Source organism: Emys orbicularis, chromosome 10 (genome assembly GCF_028017835.1).
Source record: "Emys orbicularis isolate rEmyOrb1 chromosome 10, rEmyOrb1.hap1, whole genome shotgun sequence".
NCBI classification, from domain to species: Eukaryota; Metazoa; Chordata; order Testudines; family Emydidae; genus Emys; species Emys orbicularis.
The window spans coordinates 32,720,051-32,742,595 of NC_088692.1; the positions used below are offsets into that span (position 1 = coordinate 32,720,051).

The 22,545-nt window shown below is 53.2% G+C and overlaps 2 protein-coding genes across 2 annotated transcripts; both read left to right on the forward strand.

Annotated features, from left to right (window-relative positions):
• Positions 1-1,019, forward strand: LOC135884306 (hemoglobin subunit alpha-D). The gene is made up of 3 exons (XM_065411594.1): positions 1-155; positions 368-572; positions 813-1,019. Exons 1-3 carry the CDS (start codon positions 64-66, stop codon positions 939-941), a joined length of 426 nt encoding a protein of 141 aa, XP_065267666.1. The 5' UTR covers positions 1-63; the 3' UTR covers positions 942-1,019.
• A 6,662-nt stretch (positions 1,020-7,681) lies between these two features.
• LOC135884305 (hemoglobin subunit alpha-A) lies at positions 7,682-8,623 on the forward strand. Its single transcript, XM_065411593.1, has 3 exons — positions 7,682-7,841; positions 7,920-8,124; positions 8,403-8,623. The coding sequence occupies exons 1-3, from the start codon at positions 7,747-7,749 to the stop codon at positions 8,529-8,531; spliced, it is 429 nt and encodes a 142-aa protein (XP_065267665.1). The 5' UTR covers positions 7,682-7,746; the 3' UTR covers positions 8,532-8,623.
• Positions 8,624-22,545: the final 13,922 nt, after the last annotated feature.

A 22,545-nucleotide genomic window follows, 5' to 3' on the forward strand; every position in this document is an offset into this window, starting at 1 on the left:
AAGAGGGCGGCAGAGGCGAGCGGACCCGGACAGCCAGCCCAGCGCAGACCCCCGGCCGCCGCCATGCTGAACGCAGACGAGAAGCAGCTGATCAAACACGCCTGGGAGAAGGTGCTGGGGCACCAGGAGGACTTTGGGGCCGAGGCCCTGGAGAGGTAGGGCCGGGGGCAGGGAGGAAACCAGCGCAGGCACGACTTGGAAATGACCCAGCTGCGCTGCTGGACCGAGCTGATGAGGGCGGCCGGGGGGCTCCCCTGGCACCCCGGCGGGAGGGCGCGGGGTGTCCCTGCCGGCCGGCGCGCGGCTCCCATGGCACCCGGGGTGGGGGTCTTTGGGATTCACTGTCTCTGACCTCCCTCCCCCGCAGGATGTTCATCGTCTACCCCCAGACCAAGACCTACTTCCCCCACTTCGACCTGCACCATGACTCGGAGCAGATCCGCCACCACGGCAAGAAGGTGGTGACCGCCCTGGGGGACGCCGTGAGGCACATGGACAACCTCAGCGAGGCGCTCTCCGAGCTCAGCAACCTGCACGCCTACAACCTGCGCGTGGACCCGGTCAACTTCAAGGCAAGTACAGGCCAGGGCCGGGGAGAGTTCCCGGGGGTGCGGGATCAGCCCCCCCCTTTCCCTTCTTTCCCGGGGGTGCGGGATCAGCCCCCCCTTTCCCTTCTTTCCCGGGGGTGCGGGATCAGCCCCCCCCCTTTCCCTTCTCTCCCGGGGGTGCGGGCTGTCCCAGGCACTGCCGGCTCGGGGCTCCCTGGGGCCGAGGGTTGGTCTGCCGCTGACCCGGTGCGCTTTGCTTTGCAGCTGCTGTCCCACTGCTTCCAGGTGGTGCTGGCCGTGCACCTGGCCGACGAGTACACCCCGCAGGTGCACGTCGCCTATGACAAGTTCCTGGCCGCCGTCTCGGCGGTGCTGGCCGAGAAGTACCGGTGAGCGGCTGGCTCTGGCGGCTCCGGCGGGTTAGCCACGCGCCCTACTGTGCTCTGACCCAATAAAGATGCCAACCACGCAGCTCTGTCTCCGCGTCTCATTGGGGGGGGGGGGGGTACTCAGCTCTGCCGCTGCCTGTAAGTCACTGGGGTCTGCATTCTGTGAAACAACCGGGTCTGATAAACTCCTCAATGAGACCTGCCAAGGGCACAGGTGCTGGAACTAGGGGTGCTGCTGCACCCCCGGATTGAAGTGGTTTCCATCCTGTACAGGGTTTACAGTTTGATTCAATGGCTCCCAGCACCGCTGGCCAAGGGTTTAACTAACAGCTGTCCTAAATGCCCTGGCTGCGGCCACTCGGGGGTAGTAACTCTTCCCACTGTCATAAGAAAATCGCCTCCCTAACCTCAGAGGTCTATGAGAAAGAATACAGTGGCACAGGAAAGATAAGTGGAGCTGGGGTTACAGCCCAGGAGAAAGCATGACCACTTGGCCCAGCAAACAATGCCCAATACTGTGGGACTGCGGGGATTATTTTATTTTGTTGTTTTCTGCTTCCAGAGGGTGGTGTCACCTTTCCAAAGAGCAATAAATGTGACTTCTTTACTTAGGGAGAGGAAAACATACATTTCCCTCCAAACACATTTGATGCAAAACTAAAAGAATGTGCGAAAAGTGTGAGGCAGCTATGGCAAAACAACCCCTCTTTGAGCTGGAGGGGTGACTTGCAATACAGGGGGCTTTCTCTAGACAATTGGCTGTGAGTGTGAGTCAAGGAAACCAAACAAGAAAAGAAACCAATACAGCTTTGGGCAGAAAATAAAATCTTTACTTCTTAACGTGTGTTTTTATCAATAAAAAACGTTGCCAACGTTTTTAGAGACACAAGGTGGGGGAGGTATGGTAATACCTTTTATTGGCCCAACTTCTGCTGGTGAGAGAAAGACATTTTTGAGCTTACCAAGAGCTCTTCTTCCAGGCTGGGAAAGGGACTCAGAGTGTCCCAGCTAAATATAAGTGGAACAGATTGTTTAGCACATGTAGATAACATTTTCAAGGTGAATTGGCCTGTTTTTGTAACAAAGTTACAAAGTTTTTGTAATCCATCACTTCCAAGGGTGCTTGGAAACAGCTTTTTCTACCTACTGCTGGGTCTGATGTGGGGACCTGGCCCGGACTGCCAGCTCCTGTCACCCACCACAACTTTGGGCCCCAGTGGACCAGGGTTAGACTCATAGTAATGATCTAGAGGTGGATATAAGAGGCGAGGCTGCACAATGTCCTTATTGCAATACTAAAGAGGGTCAAGAAGAATAACTAAGCTCTCCTGGGAGATGCTAGGGCCACTCCTAGGAATGGGAGGACAATAGTAGCAGAGAATAGATTAAGTACACATGGGCTTGGGCTTCTCGACTCCAAAAGGGACTGGCAGAATCAACAAGAAAAATACAGAGGCAGTGACTCTGGAACACCAGTGCCATGTCAGAGTGTGGGAGCACTCCGCGCTGCAGGGTGTGCTTTTATCAGCCAGAACATGTACACAGCTGGTGGGCATGCTGAGGTGAGAGCGGGAGCAGGCTTTGTGGTGAAAGCAGGGGCTGGGGCGGGGCCAGGAGACAGAGCTTCTAACTCTGACTTTCTGTGCAACCTGGGGCAAGTCACTAAGGGCCCAGTCCTGGACACTTTAGAGTCTATAGCCACATTCCCATTGACTCTCTAATCTCTCTCTGCCTCCTGCTTCTTCATCTTCAAAATAGAACTAACATGCCTCACCTACTTGGCTGGGGAGGAGGGTGTGCAGTGGGGAGGCTGAATTTTTTACTTTGAGATCCTTGAGCCATACTATCTTCTAGGGACAGAATTAGGGCCTATCTTCAATTGTCACTATCACTTAGCACTTGCCTTTAGATCTGCAGAACGGGCTGAATTGTGGGACCCAAACTTCCCATACTGGAGCTGCTCCACATGGGAAGTTTGAGTCCCATAATTCAGAGACTCAGACATCTTACCCACTGTGCAGGCCAAACTGTTCTCAGACTAGTGATTGTCTGGGACAAACCAGGACTAGTTACCCTGGGTCAAACCATGACTGCTCTGAAGCCTCCGCTTTTGCTCCAACCAAGACAGCTGGACTGAGGGAGGATGGCTTCCATTTTTTAGAAGAAAAGCCCCAAGGCTCTCCACTTAGCACCCATGCCCTGCATTAAATCTCCGTTTAAAATAATCCGTGCCACATTAGTTGTGTGCTGTGTGCACACCAGCCTCTCCCTTTGTTTGGGAGTCTTCGGTGCTCTGGCTCAGCCAGAACCCTAGGGAAATGCTTTGTGTTCTTTATCTATCATCACCAAACATGTATGTGAGCCTGTGAGAGAGGGAGGGGATGCGTGTGTGAATGGAGGACAGGGTTTTTGGGGTGGCAGTGTTTGTAAGTGTGTGTTTGTGTGTAGATGAAGTGTGATTGTGGGTTTTGTATATGGTGAGCATGGGGGAGCGGTGTGTGACCCTGCACTGTAAGGGGGCAGTGACTGAGGGGACAGTACATGGAGGGGCACTGTGTAGGAGGGGACAGTATGGGGGTCAGTGTGTGGTGCAGCAGTGAAGGGACTGGGTGTATAAAGGAGCAGAATGTTGGGGGGCAGTGTGTATGAAGGGGCTGTGTGCATAGGGGCAGTATGTATGAGGGAGCAGTGCATGAGGATGGGCTGTGTGGGGGAGTGTATGTGAGGGGGCAGCATGCGGGAGGAGTGTGTATGAAGGGGCATGTGTTGGGGAGGCAGAGTATATGAAAGGGCTGTGTGTGTGTCTGTGTGTAAAGTGTGTATGAAGGCACAGTGTGGGGGGACATGTATCTGAAGGGGCAGTGTGTATGAAGTGGCAGTGTTTGGGGGCAATATGTATTAGGTGGCAGTATGTAGAGGGGCATTGTGGGGGGCAGTGTGTATGGGGGGAAATTGTATGGAGCAGCAGTGGGGGGCAGAGTGTATAAAGAAGCAGAGTGTTGGGGGGCAGTGTGAGGGAATAGTGTGTGGGGAGGGGCTCAGTGTGGGGGGCAATGTATGTGAGGGGACCATGTATATGAGGGGACAGTGTGGTGGCAGTGTGTAGGAGTGGCACTGTGTGTGTGGTGCTCTTTGTGGGGCTGTGTGTATGAGGAAGCAGTGTGTGGAGCAGTGCATACGAGGGAGCAGTGTGTGGGGAGGAGCTGTGTTTGAGGGGGCAGTGTATGGAAGGGTAGAGTGTGTGAGGGGGCAGTGTGTGTGTGGAGGGTTAGGGTGTGAGGAGGCAGTGTGTATGAAAGGGCAGTGTGTGTGAGGGGACAGTGTGTGTGTGGAGGGGTAGGGTGTGGGGGGCATTGTGTATGAAAGGGCAGTGTGTGTGAGGGGACAGTGTGTGTGTGTAGGGGTAGGGTGTGGGGGGGCAGTGTGTACGAAAGGGCAGAGTGTGTGAGGGGGCAGTGTGTGTGTGGAGGGGTAGGGCGTGGGGGGGCAGTGTGTGTGAGGGGGCAGTGTGTGTGTGAAGGGGTAGGGTGTGAGGGGGCAGTGTGTTTGTGGAAAGGTAGGGTGGGGGGGCATTGTGTACGAAAGGGCAGTGTGTGTGAGGGGGCAGTGTGTGTGTGAAGGGGTAGGGTGTGAGGGGGCAGTGTGTTTGTGGAAAGGTAGGGAGTGGGGGGGCATTGTGTATGAAAGGGCAGTGTGTGTGAAGGGGCAGTGTGTGTGTGTAGGGTTAGGGTGTGGGGAGGCAGTGTGTATGAAAGGGCAGTGTGTGTGAAGGGGCAGTGTGTTTGTGGAGAGGTAGGGTGTGGGGAGGCAGTGTGTATGAAAGGGCAGTGTGTGTGAAGGGGCAGTGTGTGTGTGGAGGGGTAGGGCGTGGGGGGCAGTGTGTACGAAAGGGCAGAGCGTGTGAGGAGGCAGTGTGTGTTTGGAGGGGTAGGGTGTGGGGGGGCAGTGTGTATGAAAGGGCAGTGTGTGTGGAGAGGTAGGGTGTGGGGGGCTTTGTGTACGAAAGGGCAGTGTGTGTGAGGGGGCAGTGTGTGTGTGTAGGGTTAGGGTGTGTGGGGGGGAAGTGTGTACGAAAGGGCAGAGCATGTGAGGGGGCAGTGTGTGTGTGGAGGGGTCAGTGTGTATGAACTGGAAGTGTGGGGGGGCAGTGTGTATGAACGGGAAGTATGTGTGGGGGCAGTGTGTATGAAGGAGCAGCATGGGGGGCAGTGTGTGGACGGGAAGTGAGTGGAGAAGGAGTGTATATGAGGGGGCAGCGCGTGGGGCAGTTTGTAGGAAGGGGCAGTGGGGGGGGGCACGTGTAGGGGGCAGTATGTATGAGCCAGCAGTGTATGAGGAGCACAGTCTGTGTTACAGGGCAGTGTGTGTGAGGCGGTAGTGTGGGGGGCAGTGAATATGAAGGGGCAGTATGTGTGTAAAATATATATGATGGTGCAGCATCAGGTTGGCAGTGTGTGTGGAGGGTCTGGGTCGAGGGCTGTGGGGGCAGCGTGTGGGGGGCAGTGTGTATGAAGCAGCAGTGCCTGGGGGCAGTGTGTGTGAGGGGGAGTATGTATGAGGGAACAGTATGTGGAGGGGCAGTGTGTATGAAGGGGCAGTGTGGCGATGTGTGTATGGGGAAAGTCTATATGAGGGAGCAGCGTGTGAGGAGTGGGTGTGGGGTGGCACAGTGGAATAAGAGAGAAGGTCCTCTCATGTATCAGCAACTGGTTAAAAGATAGGAAACAAAGGGTAGGAATAAATGGTCATTTTTCACAATGGAGAGCGGTAAATGGGGTGGGGGGCAGGGATCTGTACTGGGACCAGTGCTGTTCAACAGAATCATACACTATCTGGGAAAAGGAGTAAACAGTGAAGTGGCAAAGTTTGCAGATGACACAAAACTACTCAAGATAGTTAAGTCCAAGGCTAGCTGTGAAGAGTTAGGAAAGGATCCATAGAGGCTGGAGGTGCTGCCGCACCCCCCTGCTTGAAGTGGTTTTCATCATACACAGGGTTTACAGTTTGGTTCAGTGGCTCACAGCACCCCCACGATATACATTGTTCCAGCCTCCCTGAAGGGATCTCACAAAATTGGGTGACTGGGTAGATGAACAAAATGGCAGATGTTAATAAGTGCAAAGGAATGTACATTGGAAAACATAATCCCAACTATCCATACAAAATGATGGGCTACATTAGCTGTTACCACTGCAGAAAGAGATCTTGGAGTCATTGTGGATAGTTCTCTGAAAGCTACTGCTCAATGTGAAGCAGCAGTCAAAAAAGCGAACAGTGTTAGGAACCATTAGCAAAGGGATAGATAATAAGACAGAAAAGATCATATTGCCTCTATATAAATCTATGATATGCCCACATCTTGAATACTGCGGGCAGTTCTGGTCACCTCATTTAAAAAAAATAGAATTTGAAAAAGTATAGAGAAGGGCAACAAAAATGATGAGGGATATGGAACAGCTTCCGTATGAGGAGAGATTAAAAAGCCTGGGACTTTTCAGTTTAGAAAAGAGACAACGGGGGGGATGTGATAGAACACCATAAATTCATGAGTGGTGTGGAGAACGTAAAGAAGGAAGTGCGATTTACCCCTTCACATAACACATAAAACAGGGATCACCCAATGAAATTAACAGGCAGCAGGTTTAAACTAAATAAAGGGAATTACTTCTTCACATAAGGAACAATCAAACCGTGGAATTCTTTGCTGGGGATGTTGTGAAGGCCGAGGCAATAACTGGGTTCAAAAAATAATTAGAGAATTCCATGGAGGACAGGTCCATCAACCACTTTTAGCCAAGATGCTCATGGATGCAACCTCATGCTCTGGGTGTCCCTAAACCTCTAACTGCCAGAGGCCAGGAGTGGAGGACAGGGGATGGATCACTCAATAATTGCCCTGCTCTATTCACTCCCTCTGGCACTGGCCACTACCAGAAGACAAAATACTGGGCTGGCCATTCTTGTGTTATTAGCAGGGGGCCAGTGTGTGTGAAGGGGCCAGGAGGGGTAATGTGTTTCCGGGGTCAGTGTATAGGAGGGGGCAGTATGGGGAGCACTGTGTGGGGGAACTGCCCCCTGAGTAGCGCTAATGCTACTTTTTATACTTTCTCCTTAGCAGCGTGAGCCCCCCCTCCCCAGCCCGTGTTCTCTGCCGGGCGCAGCAGACACTGGCAGGGAAAAGGCGGCGTAGGATTCAGGGAGTGGGCTAAGATACTCTCTGCTGAGAATTGTTTCTCTCGTTTTGTCTGTAGTTCAAGGAGGCGCCCGGGGCCACCCAAGCAGACCCGCCGCCTCATGCTGCCTCTACGGGCACAGCCCCCCAACGGGCTCCATGGGCGACCCCAGGATGCCCAGCCATAGGCACCGGCTAAGGCGGAGGAGCCCAGCACTCTGGACAGCTCTCCCCTTAGCCCACTAGGCAGCAGGCCGGGGAGATCGCTGCCGAGTGTGGCGCCTCCCCGCGGAATCGTTCAGCTCCTGGGGCTTTCAGAGCCCAGGGCAACTGGTGGCCCCAGCATGAGGGACATGCGCCTGCCCCTGCGCTTTGCTCTCCCCGGTGCGCCCCCAGGGGACAGGCCCCCTCTTTCTTGCGCAGGGGTGTGTGAAGTGCCCGGGAGGCAGAGCAGCTCTCTTCGCGGGGGTCCAGTGCCTCCTGCTGGGCATCCTGCAGGCAGAGCAGCTCAGCGGGCCCCTGGCAGGCCCGGTGCCAACCAATGGGGGAGGTGGGGCGGGCCGCGGGGACGAGATATAAGGGTGGCCGGGGCTGCAGGCGGGTACCCTGGAGGGATTGGTGCTGCGGAGCCGGAACCATGGTACTTAACGCGTGTGACAAGGCCAACGTGAAGGCCGTGTGGAACAAGGTGGCCGGCCACGTGGAGGACTATGGCGCCGAGACCCTGGAGAGGTAACAGCCGCTGCGCCCTGCCCCGCGCCCCGCCTGCGCCCGGCCAGGCCCCCCCTTAACCCGCCTTGTTCTTTGCAGGATGTTCACCGTCTACCCCCAGACCAAGACCTACTTCCCGCACTTCGACCTGCACCACGGCTCCGCCCAGGTCCGGACCCACGGCAAGAAGGTGCTGAACGCCCTGGGGGAAGCCGTGAACCACATCGATGACCTCGCCTCGGCTCTCAGCAAGCTGAGCGACATGCACGCCCAGAACCTGCGCGTGGATCCCGTCAACTTCAAAGTGAGTAACCGGGAGAAATGCTCCCCGCGGGTCCGAGCCCGCTGCTCCCCCCTCCCCCGGGGCACTCCCTAACCTCCCTCCTATGCGGCGCCCGCAGCCCTTGCTGTCCCTGTGCCCCCGCCCCTGGGGCGGACTGCTGGGTTATAGGGGCGCCCCATGACTGAACAGGGCCGGGAGGACGGTGCAGGGCTAGCTGAGGCCGGTTCGGGCAGCAGCTGGGTGGCCCCTCCTGTGCAGCCGGTTCCCAGCTTTTCTCACTTGCGTGCCTTGTCTTCCAGTTTCTGAACCACTGCTTCCTGGTGGTCGTGGCTATCCACCACCCCGGCGTCTTGACCCCCGAGGTCCACGTCTCCCTGGACAAGTTCCTGAGCGCTGTGGCCACTGTGCTGACCTCCAAGTACCGTTAGGCGGCGGCCTCGGCCGGGCTGGCCTCCGCCAGCCCCTGTGCGCAGCCAAGCAGCCCAATGATCTGAAATAAAAGCCGCTGCCTTGCGCTCCACGTGTGCTGTCCTGCTCTCTCCTTGCGCCGCGCGGGGCTGGAGGGTGCGGGCTGCAGGGGGCAGCTAGGCCGGGTGACAGCAGCGGGTGGGTCCCGTGGCGCACCCGGCAGCGCTGCGACGCAGCACCCCACCCGGGGCGGCCGGGCGGGGACCCCTTGGCGCAGCCATACACCAGTCCCGGGGGACCCGCACCTGGGTGTTGCGAGGGCCACGTCTCTGCTGCGCTCCCAGCCAGCGTCCCCGTACGCACGGCGCAGCTTCTGCACCTTTCCCGGAGCCCCCAGCCCCGCGGCTCCCGCCCAGCACGCCTCTGGCTGACCCCAGCCGGGGCCGGGCTCGGCGGTGCCGCTGGGTTTTGATCTGCTTTTCACCGAGCAGCCACGCCCTGGGGTACCGGAGCCGCGCAGGGCCCGGCAGGGGACTGGGGGGACGGCAGGATCGAGCCCGCTGGGAAGCAGGTTCTTTGCCTTGGCGAGTGTTTCCCAAGACTCCTGCCATGGGGACAGGACATGCCCTGGGACCCCCTTAGCTCCCCTCCCCCCGGAGTCTGCATGAGCCCAGCCAGTGGCACGGAGTGCAGGATCGGGCCCTCCTTTGGCCTGTCACCTGGTTAATGACCCCAGGGTACCGGAGATGGGCCCTGCCTGCTCTGTGCCTCAGCCCGCGGCCTGTGGGTGCAGCTGCAACCCACCAGCCCATGGACTCCTTGGGGCTGGTTGTTCATGGGAACTGGGCAGCGCTGGGCAGGAGGGGCTGCGGAGCTTCTGGGGCCAGTGCAGCCACACAGTGAGGGGCAGGGTCCTAGAACAATTTGTATAGTGGGGGCGCTGAGAGCCATTGATCCAAACTGTAAACCCCATATATAAAGGAAACCACTTCAAGCCAGGGGGTGCGACAGCTCCCCTAGTCCTAGCATCTATGGCGAGGGGCCTAGGAAAAGCTGTCTGGGGGCCTGGGCTCTCTCCCTTCTTGCAAGGCACCGGGTTCTCTGGCTTTCTGCACCCTTGGGACCCCACCCAGGGGTGGGCTGGCAGAGGGATAGGGACCCCACCCGGGGGTGGGCTGGCAGGGAGGCCTGGACCCCACGGGGGGGCAGGCTGGCGGGGGACGGGGACCCCACCCGGGGGTGGGCTGTCAGGGAGGCCGGGACCCCACCCATGGGCGGGCTGGCAGGGGACGGGGACCCCACCCAGGGGCAGGCTGGTGGGGGGACAGGCAACCCATCCGGGGGTGGGCTGTCAGGGAGGCCGGGACCCCACCCAGGGGCGGGCTGGCGGGGGACGGGGATCCCACCCAGGGGCAGGCTGGTGGGGGGACAGGCAACCCATCCGGGGGTGGGCTGGCAGGTGCGCAGCATGTGCCCTGTCTAGAGCCTCTGCACTATGACTCACTGGGGTCAGGTGAAGCCAATGAGGGCTGAGAGGGGAGAACAGGCCCCTGGGGAAGGCTGTGGGGCAGCTGCATGGCCCAGGAGCTCCCTGCACCAATCCCCTGGCCCTTCCATTGCAGGCAGGAGGCAGGGGTCAAACACACCTAAGGCAAACCCAGCCTGAGCCTCCAGGCCAAGGGGGAGTGGCGCCTGGAAACAGGGAGGAACAAGGTTTAAGCTAGAGCAAAAAGCAAAAGCTTCTGCCAAGCCCCCCCCCCCCCCCCCCCAAGGCAATGGCCTGAGCCCACCCCATGACAGACAGTGAGGGTGCCTGGGTGCAAACTCAGAATTGTCCCCAGGCCTGGCCTTTGGAAGTCTATGCTTAGGAGGTGAAAGGGATGCTGCCCTCTGCTAGTCTGGCCCCACTGATGTCAGAGGGCACCTTTTCCTGGGCTGTGTCTGGCACGCAGGAAGGGGTAATGAGTTCTCTTCAGACCAGTCACTGGTGCCCAGAGCCAGTGAGCCCCTTCACGAGCAGGAACCAGCCAGCTGTCTTATGAAGCTCCAGCAGATTCCTTTATTGAGAGGTACAATTTCAAATCCATTATTCAGTGAGCCGGAGGCTTCTGCTTGGGATCTCTCTCCAGCATAGCTGGTGGGCATGAGAGCAGTGCACAGGCCCAGGGGGATCAGCAGGTCTCTCCTGCATCCCAAGGGAGGCAAGGGAGAGCCCAGAGAAGGAGGGTCAGGGTTCAAAGGGCATAATGAATAACTGCTATTCGAGAAAGCAGTTCATGTACTGCCCAGCAGGGTGCGCCCCCCAGCAGTGTCATAGAGAACAAGGCAACCCTCCAGTATGTATGCACGGAAGGACCCCAGAACTTACAGGGGTTAGGATGGGCCTGCAGAAAGTTTAAGCACCTTGCAACAGCTCCAGACCCTGTGAGCACTGCATCAGTGAGCAAGGAGCTCATAAGGAACCGCACCTACAAACTTCATGATGGTAAGCACAGCGCATAAGACTTCAGTGCCTGGCGTGAAGCACCTAATGGGAGGCTATGTAAGAAACCTGGAAGCCAGCAGAGCATGGAGAATCTGAGTGTCAGCCATCTAGTTTTCTATCCAAGTATTCATGTACTGCAGGGATCTTTGCCTGCATGCACATAGGAAGCCTGTGCTGTGCCCTGCCTGTGTGACCCAGGGCAAGTCACATATTAACCTCTCTTGGCCTTGCTATCCAGCAACAGGAAATCAGCAGCTCCCACTGCACCCAACAGGAGATGCAAATGTCCATCAGAAAATGTCCTTTGCTTCAGTTTTCCCTGTCTCTAAAATGGGAATAATAACATTTCCACTCCATGTGCTTCCAGATCATCAAGTGGAAAGTGCTGTATAACCAGCTGCTTTTTCTTCTTCTTCTCATGCTGAGCTTATAATGGTTGTGTCCTGCCTGTGGACTCTCGGGTCCTTAGGCAAAGTCCGCAGACCATGAAAGCTCGGCAGCAGCAAACTCAGAAGTTATAATATATTCAGAAGAATAATTAACTGTATCAACCCCTACAGAGTCCAAACAGCAAAACGAAGCCTGTGCATGGCTTTGATTGGAGGCTGATCTATAAAGTAAGTGTGAAGTCGGAACCACCGGCTGGTTTTGCAAGGTACCAAGCAAAGTGCCAGAATGTTTAAAATGTGCTAAAAAAAATGAAGGTTCCTGCCTGTAAAGTAACCAGAGTTCTGGAGATGAGACTCATGAACAGGAGGATGCAGAAGCTCATCTCGGAGAAGAAACATCCATTTTTCTAAGTCCCATAATTCACTGACCCCAGACTTCCAAAGGAATGACAGAAGGACCCTCTGTGTTGGGGAAGGGTGGTCAGCTGTTTAAGAGAGGGAAGATTTGAGAGAGAGAAACTTTGCAAAATACATTTAAAGTAGCCCAGCTCCTTATTCTCCCTTATCTTCAGCTAAACCTATATGCTCCTCCACTGGGGAGGGGAAAAGTTTGCAGAGAGCTTTCGTGGGAGTAGGTCCAGCAATATCCTGGTGGCCAGGCTTTCTAGTTTTTGTAAAGAAGTTTTGTAAAGAGGTTGAATGTGGCATTGTGATGGAATGGGGAAATATCTGGGCATGAGCAGGGTCCCCAATCTGCTAAAAGCAGCCATGTCCTCTTTCAATTTCTCTATTAAAGGAAACCACTATAGGCTGCTGCTCCATGGAAGCTCCCCTTTCAGTTACTTTGGTTTTAAGTGTAGTTCTGACATTCTCTGGGTCAGGGGGTTTGAAGGTAGGTAGGTAGGAGCCATGTGCCAAACCAGCATCATCCTTGCACATTGCTTAGGTGCTGTGTATGAAGCTACCATGACTTTCTAGCTTTCAGTGCCTACACTGTGTAACTTTCAGTGTTTCCATCTTCTGATAACAGCCCAGTCCCCACTCCTGCAATATGCAGCATGCACTTGCCCCCACTCCCGCGCTCCCAAATGTGACACTGAAAACCATGAACTAAGGGAGACTACAGACAAACATGAAAGGTCACAGACGGGATGGCGAGGGCTTTGTTGTCCAGGAGATATGCTGAGTTCCTGACCATGCCTAGGAAAGAGGCACCAGCAGAGCATCTCCATCTGGATGCTTGCTCTCAGGGGTTCTGTGCTCCTGGGTCACAGCATCTAACACTGTTGTGCTGGAGAGATGCTGGTTCTGAATCTCCATTCAGAAGCACTGTGAGGCCTAGATCAGTAAACAGGCAGTAACTGAATTTGAATCAGCAGCACTAGGCAATGAGGTACAAACACTCAGCATGGCTCTGAGCCCCGTTATCGGTGCAGCCAGCCAGGGCGTGCCTGGTCTTCTGGGTGTGCAGCGCCTTGCCCACTGCAAGGGGCCGATAGAGGAGCAGCAAGAGCTCACTGCCCAGCCTTCTGGGTTTGGTCAGGAGCCCTTGGCAACGGATAGTCTCCAGGGACTTGATCCTGCTCTGGGCTGAGCGCCCTCTAGGGCAAAGGGAAGTAGAGGGTGCTCAGCACCTCCAGGGAGTGCTCAGCAGGATGGCGCCTGAGAGGCGAGAGAACGTTGGCGTGGCTGGTGGTAAGATTGTGCACATTCTCCAAACCGTGACACTGCAAAGATTCCCCCGGTGCTTAGCAGACAGCTGGGCTGCGTCCTGCTCCCAGTGAGGACACATCCCCCATTGCGAGCCATGGGAGCAGGATAGGGTGACCAGACAGCAAGTGTGAAAAATCGGGATGGGGTGGGGGGTAATAGGAGCCTATATAAGAAAAAGACCCAAAAATCGGGATTGTCCCTATAAAATCGGGACATCTGGTCACCCTAGAGGAGGATTAGCCAAGTGTTGGCGCTTGCACTGGACACACTGGTTGCAGAGGCTTTGGGGAGTCTGCCAGGACCCCAGGGAACAGCAAGTGTGAAATCCTGGCTTGGCTCCACAGAGGCAGAGCTGCAGCTGGGACAGTCCCGCCCCCTCCCCCCGCCACAGCACCCAGCACAGAGCAGGGACAGCAGCAGCCCTACGAACAGATTTCATAGGGAGGCAGACAAGATCCTGGAACTGTAATGCCAGAGTGAGAGACACCCCTCGATTCCCTCAGGCCCCTCCAATCCTGCTTCACACCGTCCCTCAAATCGAGTCTGTAATAAAGCGATGCTTTATCAGGAAAACGGGGCCTTGAGCTCAGGGGAGGAAGCTCGCCATGGCACTCAGGCAGGGTAAAGCAAGAAAGATCCACCTCTGACATCCTACCCCATCCTGGTATCCCCCATTACAGCACATCCTGGGCTTTGTGGGGAAGTATGTGTGAGCCTGGTGGAGAAGGGAGTGTGTGTAGACAGGAGCAGCGTATGTGTGGGGGGAGGCGAGGACATGAGGGATTCCCTCAGAGTGTCAGGGATCACGGACAACATTTCATCACTGAGTAATGAGGAAACCACTACCTGAATGTGAGATACAGCGCGAGATCGCAGAGACAGCATCCTTCTCCAGAGTGAGTGACCTGCCCCCAGGGCAGCAGTGGAGAGGAACGACAGAGGGACCCAGGGGATCAAACCCCAGACATTGTGTGTGACCCTGTCCAGGATGGGTCGAATCCCCTCTGCCAGGCATCTGAGGCCTCTGTCTCTGGCCACACTCTGCCAACACTTGTATGAACAGCTTGTCATACCAATAACTTCCCATTAAACCTAAGAGCATCCATGGAGCTAAGCATGTGCGTGTGCAGGCGGGCATGTGTCTGTGCTTGGAAGGAAGGCGCATGTGTGTATAGCAGGGGAGAGACTATGTGTGAGTGGTGCAGGCAGTGTGTTTATAGGGAGATATGTATCTGTATTTGTAAGGGGCAGTGTGTATGGGGGCAGGTTAGGTCGCTGCATTATTATGATGTGTCCATTCTTTGTAATATATTATTGCTGATTGTCCAATATGAGATCCCAGCTCTGCCCTGGGTGCCTTGGGCACAGCAGAGCAGAGCTGCTCCTGTGTGTCAGAGGGATTGGGGGCTTTGAAATGTGCCCCTGTACCCATGCCCCAGGCTTTCCACTGCAGCTCCAGGCCATGGCTGACAGCCACATGAGCTCTGGAGGAGCCAGGGCCAAATGGTATAAAGGCCAGGCTGGGAGCTGCAGCAAGACTCCAAATTGACCCCGACACCACAGGGCACCACCCAGCTTCTCCTGTGCTCAGGTCAGGTCTGTGAGGGGCAAGATCAACATAGAGGATTGGGGGGGAAGAGAGCTGCCACTGTGGGGGAGGTTTAGGGTTTCCGAGCTGTCTCTCTCCAGGGATGTGCTACCAATAGTTTACCAAGGGGCTCCCTTTGCCTGTGAAAGCCCATGTCCCAGGGTGTGCTGCGGAGACACAGGCAAGGGGGTGGGTGATCTGCTTGTTTGCCCATTTAGATAACCTGCTCTCCCATCGGCAAGGAGAGAGGCAGCCCACTGGCAAAGACACTGACTCAGCAGCTTCTGCTGGACATGGCCAGGCTCTGTTACTGAGCGAGCGCAGCGTGCTGCTGGCATCATTGCAAAGGGAGACAGGTGGTGGCTGAGCCCAGCCAACCCCCGGGTCTCTGACAGTTATTCATATTTTTTCATCTTTTACCAAAGCTGTGTTTCCTTTTTCCTTTTCTTTGAGGTTTGCAGTTTCTGTGATTAGTAATAACTTTGATGGGTCAATATAAAGGCATTTAACCCCCCGTCCCCAAACAGTAAGAATTAAGTGTTTGACAGTGTTAAAGATTAAAGGCTAGATTTTTAAAAGTGCCCAGGTGCCCAGTTCCCTAGCCATGTAAATACTTTTAAAAATCTGGCCCTAAATTGCTAATGCAGACTTATACTAAACCAGTGTTATGTTATAACAGGGAGTGTGTCTGTGATCTTGTATGCAGTGTTGCATACAATGTCCCCAGGATATTAGAGAGATGAGGTGAGTGAGGTATTATCTTTCATTGGATCAACTTCTGTTTGGTGCGAGAGACAAGGAGAAGAGCTTGTCTCTCTCAACAATCAAAGTTGGTCCAGTAAAAGATGTTATCTCACCCACCTTGTCACTTTGATCTATGGACAGTCACAAACCTCCTTTAAGCTGGTAGTCACGATAGCTGCCTTTCATTCAGGCTAAATGAAGGGAGCAGCTAAATGCCTTTTTGTTTAATGATAACTGAAACAATAGAAGCCACGAGCCAAACCACAGACCAGCATGGCAAGGCGGAATAGGAGCCGAACCATGTGGGATTAGGGGTTTTCCCTGGGGACTGAATGCAAACACTGTTTTGGTGGAGCTGTGTGTGTCAGTCAGAAGCAGCCAGTAAGCAGCCAGAGAAAAATGCAGGCGAGCCAAGGAGACCACAAGAGAAGCACTGGCAAGGTGGCTTTGAGAGAAAGTCGAGAGAGAGAGCTTTTTGGGCAGAGTGCTGGCTGGAAAGAGATTTGGAATTGTGAGCAAAGAAACTGCCTCCTGCTGTTTGTGCTGACAACATGAAATGTTTTTCAGAATTTTGGAATTTCTCACTGAATGGAAATTCTGACATTTGACAGGTCTACTCCTAACAGCAATGCTCTACAAATCCCCAAATATTGGCTAAGTGCTCAGGCCAGAAAGGGTAAAAACAAATAATGTGTTACCCCCTTATTAGCACAGTGCCAGTGGGATTTTGGGCTGCTGCTGCATGGTCTGAGAATTGAGTGTCAAACCACATGAACTGAGGACTGTTGCCGCAGCAAACATTTTTTTGTGTGATTTTGATTGTGTTGTTTTTTTATGTGCTCCAGTGTTGTTGGTCTGTGGATGTGAGAGAGCATGGGGCTAGTGTTGCAAGTTAGATCCCCATGATTGGCTAAATCACCATGCCACAATTTCTGGTGGTCAAACAGGTGGGCAGAGTCTGCCCTGGATTAAATACATCTGCATTTTTTTTATCACCTTTAGGAGTTGCAAATAGCTTTTGAATGCAAAAGTGGTTCTGGTTCAAAAAACCATCAGCTCACTGCTTTGGTTAATACACTTGGGTAAAAAAGCCAGAAGGGCTAATTGTTTCTCTAAGGAAGCAAGTTTAACCACTTGTGCATGGAATTTTCATGGGCTGTATAAATGTGCAGCTTTAAAAGTGCAAGCGGCAAAAAGACAAAGAAGGGTCCTTTTTCCATTCTGGATGTCCAGCCAATGACATAATAAGAGCTTATATCATTGTAAACATCTTAAAAACATATAAACAGCAGTTTGAGGCTGGTCTTAGCTTTATAAACATCTGAAAGCTTGTAACTGTAAAAAACTGTAAGTCAGTTTGTCAATTTGTAAATCCCAGTTTCAGTAGACAGAAGGTACAAACCTTAACAAATAATTAAGAACGTGTTTTTTCTTTTCTACTTTAAAATAAAATAAGTGTGATTTATGAACCGACTTCTAAGTGGATTTGGTTCAGAGCGGGAATGCTGAGTGGAAGCCTGGGCTCCGAGTTGTCCTAGATAACAGACCTCTCACTCCGTCTGCTCCATAAATGGTTTATGAAAGTCAGCAAAAGCTGGGAGACAAATAGTCTGGTACAAACTGGAGTGTTTAAATAAAAGGAGCTGTGCTAAGGGGTCTGCCAGGCCCCTGGTAAAATCATAGGTTGGCATGACAATGAACTGAATTATTCTAGAAATGGGAGGAAATGTTTAGAGCTGAAATCTCCAGAATATGTTTTGATTGGTGAATGTTAGTAGGATGAGATCAGTAAGGCCAATTCTCATGATTTTATTGTTACTCTAGCGATTTTTGGGGTTTTTTTTTTTTTACCTGACTCATGAAAAGATGACAAAAGGCACCAATTCATGAATTTCAAAATGTCCACCATCTCCCATTACTGTCACTGGGGCTGAAGCCAGCAAGATGCCACCATTTCCCTACAGGCTGTGGGGTAACAGGGGGATGAGGGGCAGGATGGAGGCTGAGATGGTACAGGGGGTGGGGGCAGAAGGGAGGTTGAGAGGGCAGGGAGATGGGAAGCCGAGGTTGTTCAGGGAGATTGGGTGGGGGAGGCTGATGGTGTTCAGAGGTGTGGGGCAGGAGGGAAAGAGGAAGGCAGAGGACAGTGATGGTGTTGGAAGGGGTTGGCAGCTCCCCTAGCCTGGGGGTGGGGAAGGGGAGGCCTCTCTGAGCAGCCAGGAGAAGGTGTATTGTAGTGTTGCCAGCTCTTGTGAACTGGTGGTGAGTCAGAGGATTTTGGAGCTGGCAGGAGGAGCTCTCCCAAGTCCCGATTCTGCGAGTTGCAGGGCTGGGCATAGGGGCAGAGCTCTGCAAGAGCCTTGGGGCTAAGGACGCAGCCCTGCTCTGGCCTGGACCCTGCCTTCACGTGTGGCTGTAGGGCAGTGGGAGGATCCCAGAGCAGCCGGAGGCAAGGAAATGCTGCTGCTGGGTCAGGAGAGTGCTAGGCAATGACTGGCAGTTCCCCTGTCTTGGGGTGAGGGGAGGGTACGTGGAGTCCCGAGCTGAGCAGCCGGAGAGCTGTGCATTTGTGTGTGCATTACAGGTTGACAATTCTCACATCACACGCACACCGGCCCCGATTCTGAAAGGCGATTGGATCTTTTTGGGTCAATCTCATGAATTTTGCTCTCGTGAGGTTGGTGACACTGTGAGGTTGCCACCCATTTTTTCTGGGGATCAGTTAGTGGGAGAGGTGGGATGCGTGGACTGGAAGGAGGCAGCCACCCCCACTGTCTCCTGGGAGTCTGTGATGACAGCATTGGGCTTTCACTGTCCTGCTCCTGACAGATATCCTGACCAGGCCAGAAAGGGAACCAAATGACACCATCCCTTCCCCAGCTTCAGCTAGATCCTGAACACCACCTGGAATGTGAGATGTGGGTTCCTGCTGTTACCCCATCCCTTGTGCATTATTTTCCTCCCCCCACTTTATTTCTCCATCTCTCTCCTTTTGCCATTGTGTAATTCAGAGATTCCAGGCCAGAAGGGACCATTGTGAACATCTAGTCTCACCTCCTGCATAACACAGGCTGGAGAACTGGCCCAAAATCATTCCTAGAAAATATTAATAAATGATTCTTTTAGAAAAACCTCCAATCTCGATTTAAAAATGGCCAGAGATGGAGAATCCACCACCCCCTTTGGTAAGTTGTTTCAATGGTTAATGGTTTCCCCATCTGTAAAATAGGGATAATACTGAGCTCTTGTGTAATGCACTTTGAGGTCTGCTGATGAAAAGCTGGTGGTATTATTATTTATTAACATCTTACCCATTGTTGGGCCAGACCCTACCTATATCAACACAGCCTGCCCTGGATGAGAGCTGTGTGCATGCTGAGCTTGGGGACAGGGCTGAAGCCTTCCTTCGGTGGGCACTGCACTGTGACCCTGGCAGGAGTGACAAGATCAGTATGGCTGAGCTCAGAACAGATGCACAAAATGACAGTGTGGCCATAAACCTCTGCTGCCTCCAGATGGCGCTGTCAACCTGCTTTGTACTCATACCACTACCGCTAACAGTGCCAACTGACTCCAAACAGATACTGTACCAACCCAACCAGCCAAAGCGAGAGATGGGCCTGCGACACAGATCTGGGTCTGAACCTCCAGGAGGTTAGTGCTGTCTGACACAGGGCTTGGTTTCAGCCCATTATAGAAAGAGGGAGCAACCGTAATAGCTGGATCTGGATCCTGCCCAGGTTCTGAACTCCATTCCAGAATTGAGGGGGCTTTGCCACCAGCTTTGCTTTGAACTGGAGTGAGGCCAGCTCCAGCAAGAAGGAAATTACGTGAGCATCAAACACCTAACCAGAAAATCCCACCTCCTGTGCAGTTAATAACATGCAGTTAATAACTAACCCAGCACCCGTGCAGTTACTACCCAGCAATAGAGTATCTGGCACATTACAAAGCTGTCCAGTTCTCGTGGTTCTATGAGTCACACTAATGGGTGACACAATCCATTCTGAAGTGTGGCTCTGCCCTGTAGAGTGACTTTGTGGCCTTGTCTCAGGGATTTCTGATCCAATCTGACCAGTTGCCAACTTTCACGTGGTAAATAAACATGCCGACTTTCACAATAAGCCAAAAACCAAGCTAATCCCATTTCAAAACAAGGCCAAAACAAGCCAGTCCCTAAGAACCCCAACACCCTATGTGACTAGATCCCCCCGGCCTGCAGTCTGGGACTGTGGTGGGCCTGCTGTGCATCCCGACTCCTTACCCCCGTTGCCCCTGCTTCCCCTCCCTTGCCCCTGCTTGCCAGGAGCCAATAAAAAAAAAAAAAAAAAAGAAGCAACAAGCTACAAGCCAAAAATTAGCCAACAAGCAACTCACAAGCCAGTTAAACCAAAACTAAGCCCAATTTCTGCGTTTTTTGTTTGATTGATTGTTTGTTTTGCTGGTTTGGCATGTCTGAATGTGACTTGCTGGCAAGTTCAAAACTGTTCTCACTCTCAGCCCTGCCCCCCTTTAATTGGCTCAGTTGGGCCCACCTGCTCCAACACACGGGCGCTGGCCTGATCTACCCATAGGGACTGGCTATCCTGCAACAGGGCCCTACTCCCAGCCATAGCTGTGTATGTTAGTGACAGCTCTGTCTTATTCCTACTGCCCCTGCAGAGCCAGCCCAGCTCTGGGAGAGGGACCTGGGGTCTATTCCGACTCATTCAGCACAGTCAGGTGCCATTAGATGAGTTCCCACTCCAGGGCCAAATTGATCATGCAGTGACACCTGGGTACATAAAGAGAGCAGGGTGCACAGCTGGAATGGAAAGCAGTATCTTTATTGCCATTGACAATGCATGAACCGGTAGAAGCCCCATGTGACTATCAGAGCCTGTGGGCTGTGGCAGGGCTGGAAGAACAGTCCATTAAGAGTAGTGGAGCCCAGAGGTCACCCACTCCCACCGCGTGGTGTGACCCTTAAGATTTTGAAAGGTCCAATATATATTGGGGGGAAGGGATAGCTCAGTGGTTTGAGCATTGGCCTGCTAAACCCAGGGTTGTGAGTTCAATCCTTGAGGGGGCCATTTAGGGAACTGGGGTAAAAATCTGTCTGGGGATTGGTCCTGCTTTGAGCAGGGGGTTGGACTAGATGACCTCCTGAGGTCCCTTCCAACCCTGATATTCTATGATTCTATGATATGCAAGGACTTAGGAGACAGTGATAGAGGAAGCTCCACCCCCCAACACCTTTTAGGGTTGCCAACCTTGGAGTCTCCAGGAATTAAAGATTAATCTTTAATTAAAGATTATGTTATATGATTAAACAGCCAGGAATACGTCCTACCAAAGCTGGCAACCCCACCTTTCATAGCAGGGCAGGCACCAGCAGGACAATGCTGCCTGCTGAACTTTCGGAGGCTGAGGACTAATTGGGCGGAAGGGGCCAGCTGAGAAGAAGCTGGCTGAGGCCCTGCACCTGGCTAACTCACAACCTAGCTCCAAGGAGGAGAGCTGGGGACTCTGGTTTAAGGAGAGAAAGAGAGACTGAAAGGTACTGGGAAGAGGGCCCAGAGGACAGGCTTCTGAGGAGTCCTGAAGGTCAGAATAACCTTTGGGACCATTGTTTGGACTTGTTACCCTGAAAAAGGATTGATCTCAGTGACCCAGCTGGAGGGCTCAACCACATGAACCCTGTGAGAGATAGAACACCTTGGGGAGAAGGAAACTGAGACAGGGAGCACATGTAGGGCCACAAAGGGGCATGCTGGAGGGCAGTACCCCTAGACAGGCCTATTATAGCTGAAACCCAAATTTAGACTCCATGAAACCAGGGGCTCTCTTAGAGGTGGGAAGTCTTTGTAACCCTTTAAAAAATCCAGTAGTAATTGGATGAAAAAAACCAGATCTTCCCTCTACAGGAGGATAGAATGTGGAACTAGCTGCCAAGTGAACTCTCAGGGAATGGAGGGAGAGCACTGTCCCCGTTCTGTGGAGCAGGTGTCCCAGAATAAGCTGTATAGAAGCCTGCAAAGAAGGAGTACCCCTCTACTGGTACCACACAGAGAATATTCTCCACTTCATGAGGTAAGCATAGCTGGTGGATGGCTTCCTGCTACTCAAAAAAAAGAAAATGTTTTGAACCTCTAGGGAGCACACTGTTTCCTGTGGAGTTAACCACTGAGCATCCAAGCTGTCAGATGGAGGCTCAGAGGTTGGGATGTGTCATCAGACGATGGTTCTCTGAAACAAAAGGGGAGGGTAAAGGGAGGGAAGATATGAGCACTCCGCACAAAATGGAGATGTTGAGAACAAAACTAATTAAGGACCCAAAGGACAGGAAGAGAAGAAATTATTGAATTGACTATACACCAATGTTAGGAGCCTAGTTAACAAATGAGAGGAATTGGAATTGCTAATTTATTAGCATAAATTTGGCCTAGTTGGTATTTCTGATACTTGGTGGGATGATTCCCGTGATTGGAATGTTAAAATCAATGGTTAGAACCTATTTTGGAAGGATCAGTGGGCAAAAGGGGAATGGATGTGGCAGTCTACATAAAAAATGGAACTACCCATTTTCAAGTTACTAATAGTTGTTAGAAAATGATCTTGAACACTTACTGATCAGTGTCCTAACTGGCAGTGGTTCTCAAACTTCATTGCACGGCAACCCCCTTTTGACAACAAAAATTACTACACGACCACAGGAGGGGGGACCAAAGCCTGAACCCGCCCGAGCCCCACTGCCCCAGGGGGCGGGCCAAAGCCTGAGCCCCACGACGGCAGGCGGAGGAGCCAAAGCCAAAGGCCAAGGGCTTCAGCCCGTAACCTGAGCCATACCACACAGGGCTGGAGCTGAAGCCTGAGCCCTGTCACCCTGGGCGGTGGGCCTCGGGCCCCAGCAAGTCTAACACCAGCCCTGATGACCACATTAAAATGGGGTTGTGACCCACTTTGGAGTCCTGACCCACAGTTTGAGAATCGCTGTGGGAAGAAGGTAAAGCACAAGATGGGGTGTTAGTCAGTGTGTGCTACAGACCACACAATCACACTATGGACAGGTGACCAGTGACAAATTCAGACTGGAAATAAGGTGTAAATTTTTAATGGTGAGAGTAATTAACCAT

Bases quoted from the DNA above. Each gene is read 5' to 3' on its own strand.
- LOC135884306 (XM_065411594.1), top strand. From the start codon at position 64: ATGCTGAACGCAGACGAGAAGCAGCTGATCAAACACGCCTGGGAGAAG. The intron at 156-367 runs GTAGGGCCGGGG...CCTCCCCCGCAG, and splicing joins GGGGCCGAGGCCCTGGAGAG to GATGTTCATCGTCTACCCCC. The intron at 573-812 runs GCAAGTACAGGC...TTTGCTTTGCAG, and splicing joins TGGACCCGGTCAACTTCAAG to CTGCTGTCCCACTGCTTCCA.
- LOC135884305 (XM_065411593.1), top strand. From the start codon at position 7,747: ATGGTACTTAACGCGTGTGACAAGGCCAACGTGAAGGCCGTGTGGAAC. The intron at 7,842-7,919 runs GTAACAGCCGCT...TGTTCTTTGCAG, and splicing joins GGCGCCGAGACCCTGGAGAG to GATGTTCACCGTCTACCCCC. The intron at 8,125-8,402 runs GTGAGTAACCGG...CTTGTCTTCCAG, and splicing joins TGGATCCCGTCAACTTCAAA to TTTCTGAACCACTGCTTCCT.